Source organism: Setaria italica, chromosome VII, assembly GCF_000263155.2.
Source record: "Setaria italica strain Yugu1 chromosome VII, Setaria_italica_v2.0, whole genome shotgun sequence".
NCBI lineage: Eukaryota > Viridiplantae > Streptophyta > Magnoliopsida > Poales > Poaceae > Setaria > Setaria italica.
The window spans coordinates 25825984-25828332 of NC_028456.1; the positions used below are offsets into that span (position 1 = coordinate 25825984).

Genomic DNA, 2349 nt, shown 5'->3' on the forward strand with positions numbered 1-2349 from the left:
CTGACCAAAAAAAAAAAATAAAAGCCCACGGTTGCCTTCTCACCTTGCAAATGACCGTTACTTGTTCCGCTGGTACTAGACTACTACTACTACTGTTTGCAGGCCCTGTAAAATTTATCCAAAATGTCCTCGTGTGCCCAGGTCACAGAAACTCTGGAGATCAGCATTTCAGAAATGCAGGTATGTTCTCGCAGAGCATTGATCGGACGAGACACAGTGGAAGCCAAAAACAAAAGTGTACAAGGGACCTAATCCCCTTTATTAAGGTGGGTAATAAACTCATGATATGATTGGTATCCAGCCCTATAAAGTCCTGCGCCCAGCTTAGCTCTCTGCCCGCACGCCAACGCAGACCGACACCACAGTGCGAGCGCACCCCCAATCCTCCTGTCACGCTAGTGCTCCTTCCTCCTCCTTTCTTCCTTCCCTGCTCGGAGCTCTCGACCTCTGCGGCGGCATTTCTCCTCTTGCTAACCAAGCCAAGCAAACAATGGGGTGCAAGGCGTGCCAGAAGCCCAAGGTGCAGTACCGCAAGGGCCTGTGGTCGCCGGAGGAGGACGAGAAGCTCCGCGACTTCATCCTCCGCTACGGCCACGGCTGCTGGAGCGCGCTCCCCGCCAAGGCCGGTAAGAACCAGCGTGCATTCGCAGCTTTCTCTAGGGAATTCGAGCAAATTGCATTGCGCCGTGCTCGGACCTTGCAGCGGTTAGGCTCTTGTCTTGCCGGTGCTTGCTCTGCTTCCAAATGCACCTTGCCTTTTGGGAAACGAAAAGCGAAGGAATTTTAGCAAAAGTTCTGCTCAGTTTTCAGAGCATAGGAATTCTTCGATTTCTCGTGCTTGCGCGATTGGATTCTAACGAGTCCTCTGTCAAATGCACCTTGGGCTGTCAGCTGAATTCTCTGTGAACTTCTCGGATGCAGGGCTGCAGCGCAACGGCAAGAGCTGCAGGCTGAGGTGGATCAACTACCTGAGGCCGGGGCTGAAGCACGGCATGTTCTCCCGGGAGGAGGAGGAGACCGTCATGAGCCTCCACGCCAAGCTTGGCAACAAGTAAGCGGCGCGCAGACTTCCCAGTTTTCACCTCTCCGTTAGCCTTTACAGCAAGGAGCCGATTGCTGACAAGTAACGTTAACAACTGGCTAGCTTGGCGTTTATCTTTGCCTGCTATTGTCTACTTGATAGTTGATAGTGTGGTTATGCTGGAAAATTCAGTTAATTTGGAGTAGAAAGGGGTTAATCAGTGCGAAGAAAAAGGGAAATGTTGATGTTTGCCGTGGACACCGCTTTAGGTGGTGGAGTTGATGCTGACATCTGCGCTCCATATTGAGGCACTCGATTGCATCTTTTTCGAGTGCTCGATTTGATGATTGTGAGCAGGCATCTCTTTCATTTGTTTACTGAAAAGTGTGTGCTTAGTCACGGCGAGCCTCTTTCTAGACCTGGGAAAAGAGAAATAAAGAAAGTATAAATGGCAAGAAAAAACCTGTGTCCGCTGCTTTCTCTCTGGAGAGGTGAAGCAGTTGCTTCCTGGTGCAAGCAAAGCTTACTTTAATTTGCCCCGGTAGTTTATTTAGTTCAGGTTTTATACATTTATACAAAACCTCTTGATACAACGACTTATAAATACAAATGTCAACTATCCAGCCCAACTGGATTGAAGTTCGCCTGAGGTTTATGCTATAAATTCTTGTACTTTGACGATCTGAACGAAGACTTGTAAGTAGTACTCAACAATAATTGGTTCTATATTGAACTAATTCAGAAATATATAATCTTAGGATATCCTATCAAAGGAAAAGAATCAAATGTGTCATGGTTCTTATGGATACGTCATGCTCAACTATTTTGTCTGCCAACGTAGTCTAGAAAGCTAGGGGAGGAACGTCGAGATGCCAAAAACGTGGCGCGATATCAAAGATTGAGATTCACGTCACGTAGCCCGCCGACAGAACAAGTTTCATCGAACTGTAAATGTCAAAAGTGAAACTCTTTTATTGGGGTGTACGACACAAGCACGGGTCCGGCACGAGGTGAATAGTGCCAGGGCTAGCCCGGCATGATGATAGGGCCGTCCCTGGGCCGCATCCTCGGCACGTTGGGCCAGCACGAGCCCGGCACGATTTTTAAGTCAGCCCGGTGCCAGCTCGATACCCTAGCAACCCTCTCCCCACCGTTGGATGAGCAACCCACGAGTCCATATATACACACACACACACATAGAGAGAGAGAAGAACCCTAATTATTTACCCTCCCCACCTCCCCTCTCCCCCGTAACCAGCAGCCGCCGCCCGCCGGTCCGCCGCCCTCCATCCCGTGATGGCACCACGGCCGCGGCTCGACCCTCCCTC

The 2349-nt window shown here is 49.9% G+C and overlaps 1 protein-coding gene across 1 annotated transcript in view; it reads left to right on the plus strand.

Moving 5' to 3' along the window:
• Positions 1-316: 316 nt before the first annotated feature.
• The window catches only part of LOC101761555 (transcription factor LAF1), a 3498-nt gene continuing 1465 nt past the window's right edge, over positions 317-2349 (plus strand). Inside the window, exons 1-2 of the mRNA XM_004976285.2 lie at positions 317-626; positions 922-1051. Of these exons, the coding sequence (XP_004976342.1) occupies positions 491-626; positions 922-1051 (266 nt within the window). The 5' untranslated portion in view covers positions 317-490. The remainder of the gene's footprint in view (positions 627-921; positions 1052-2349) is intronic.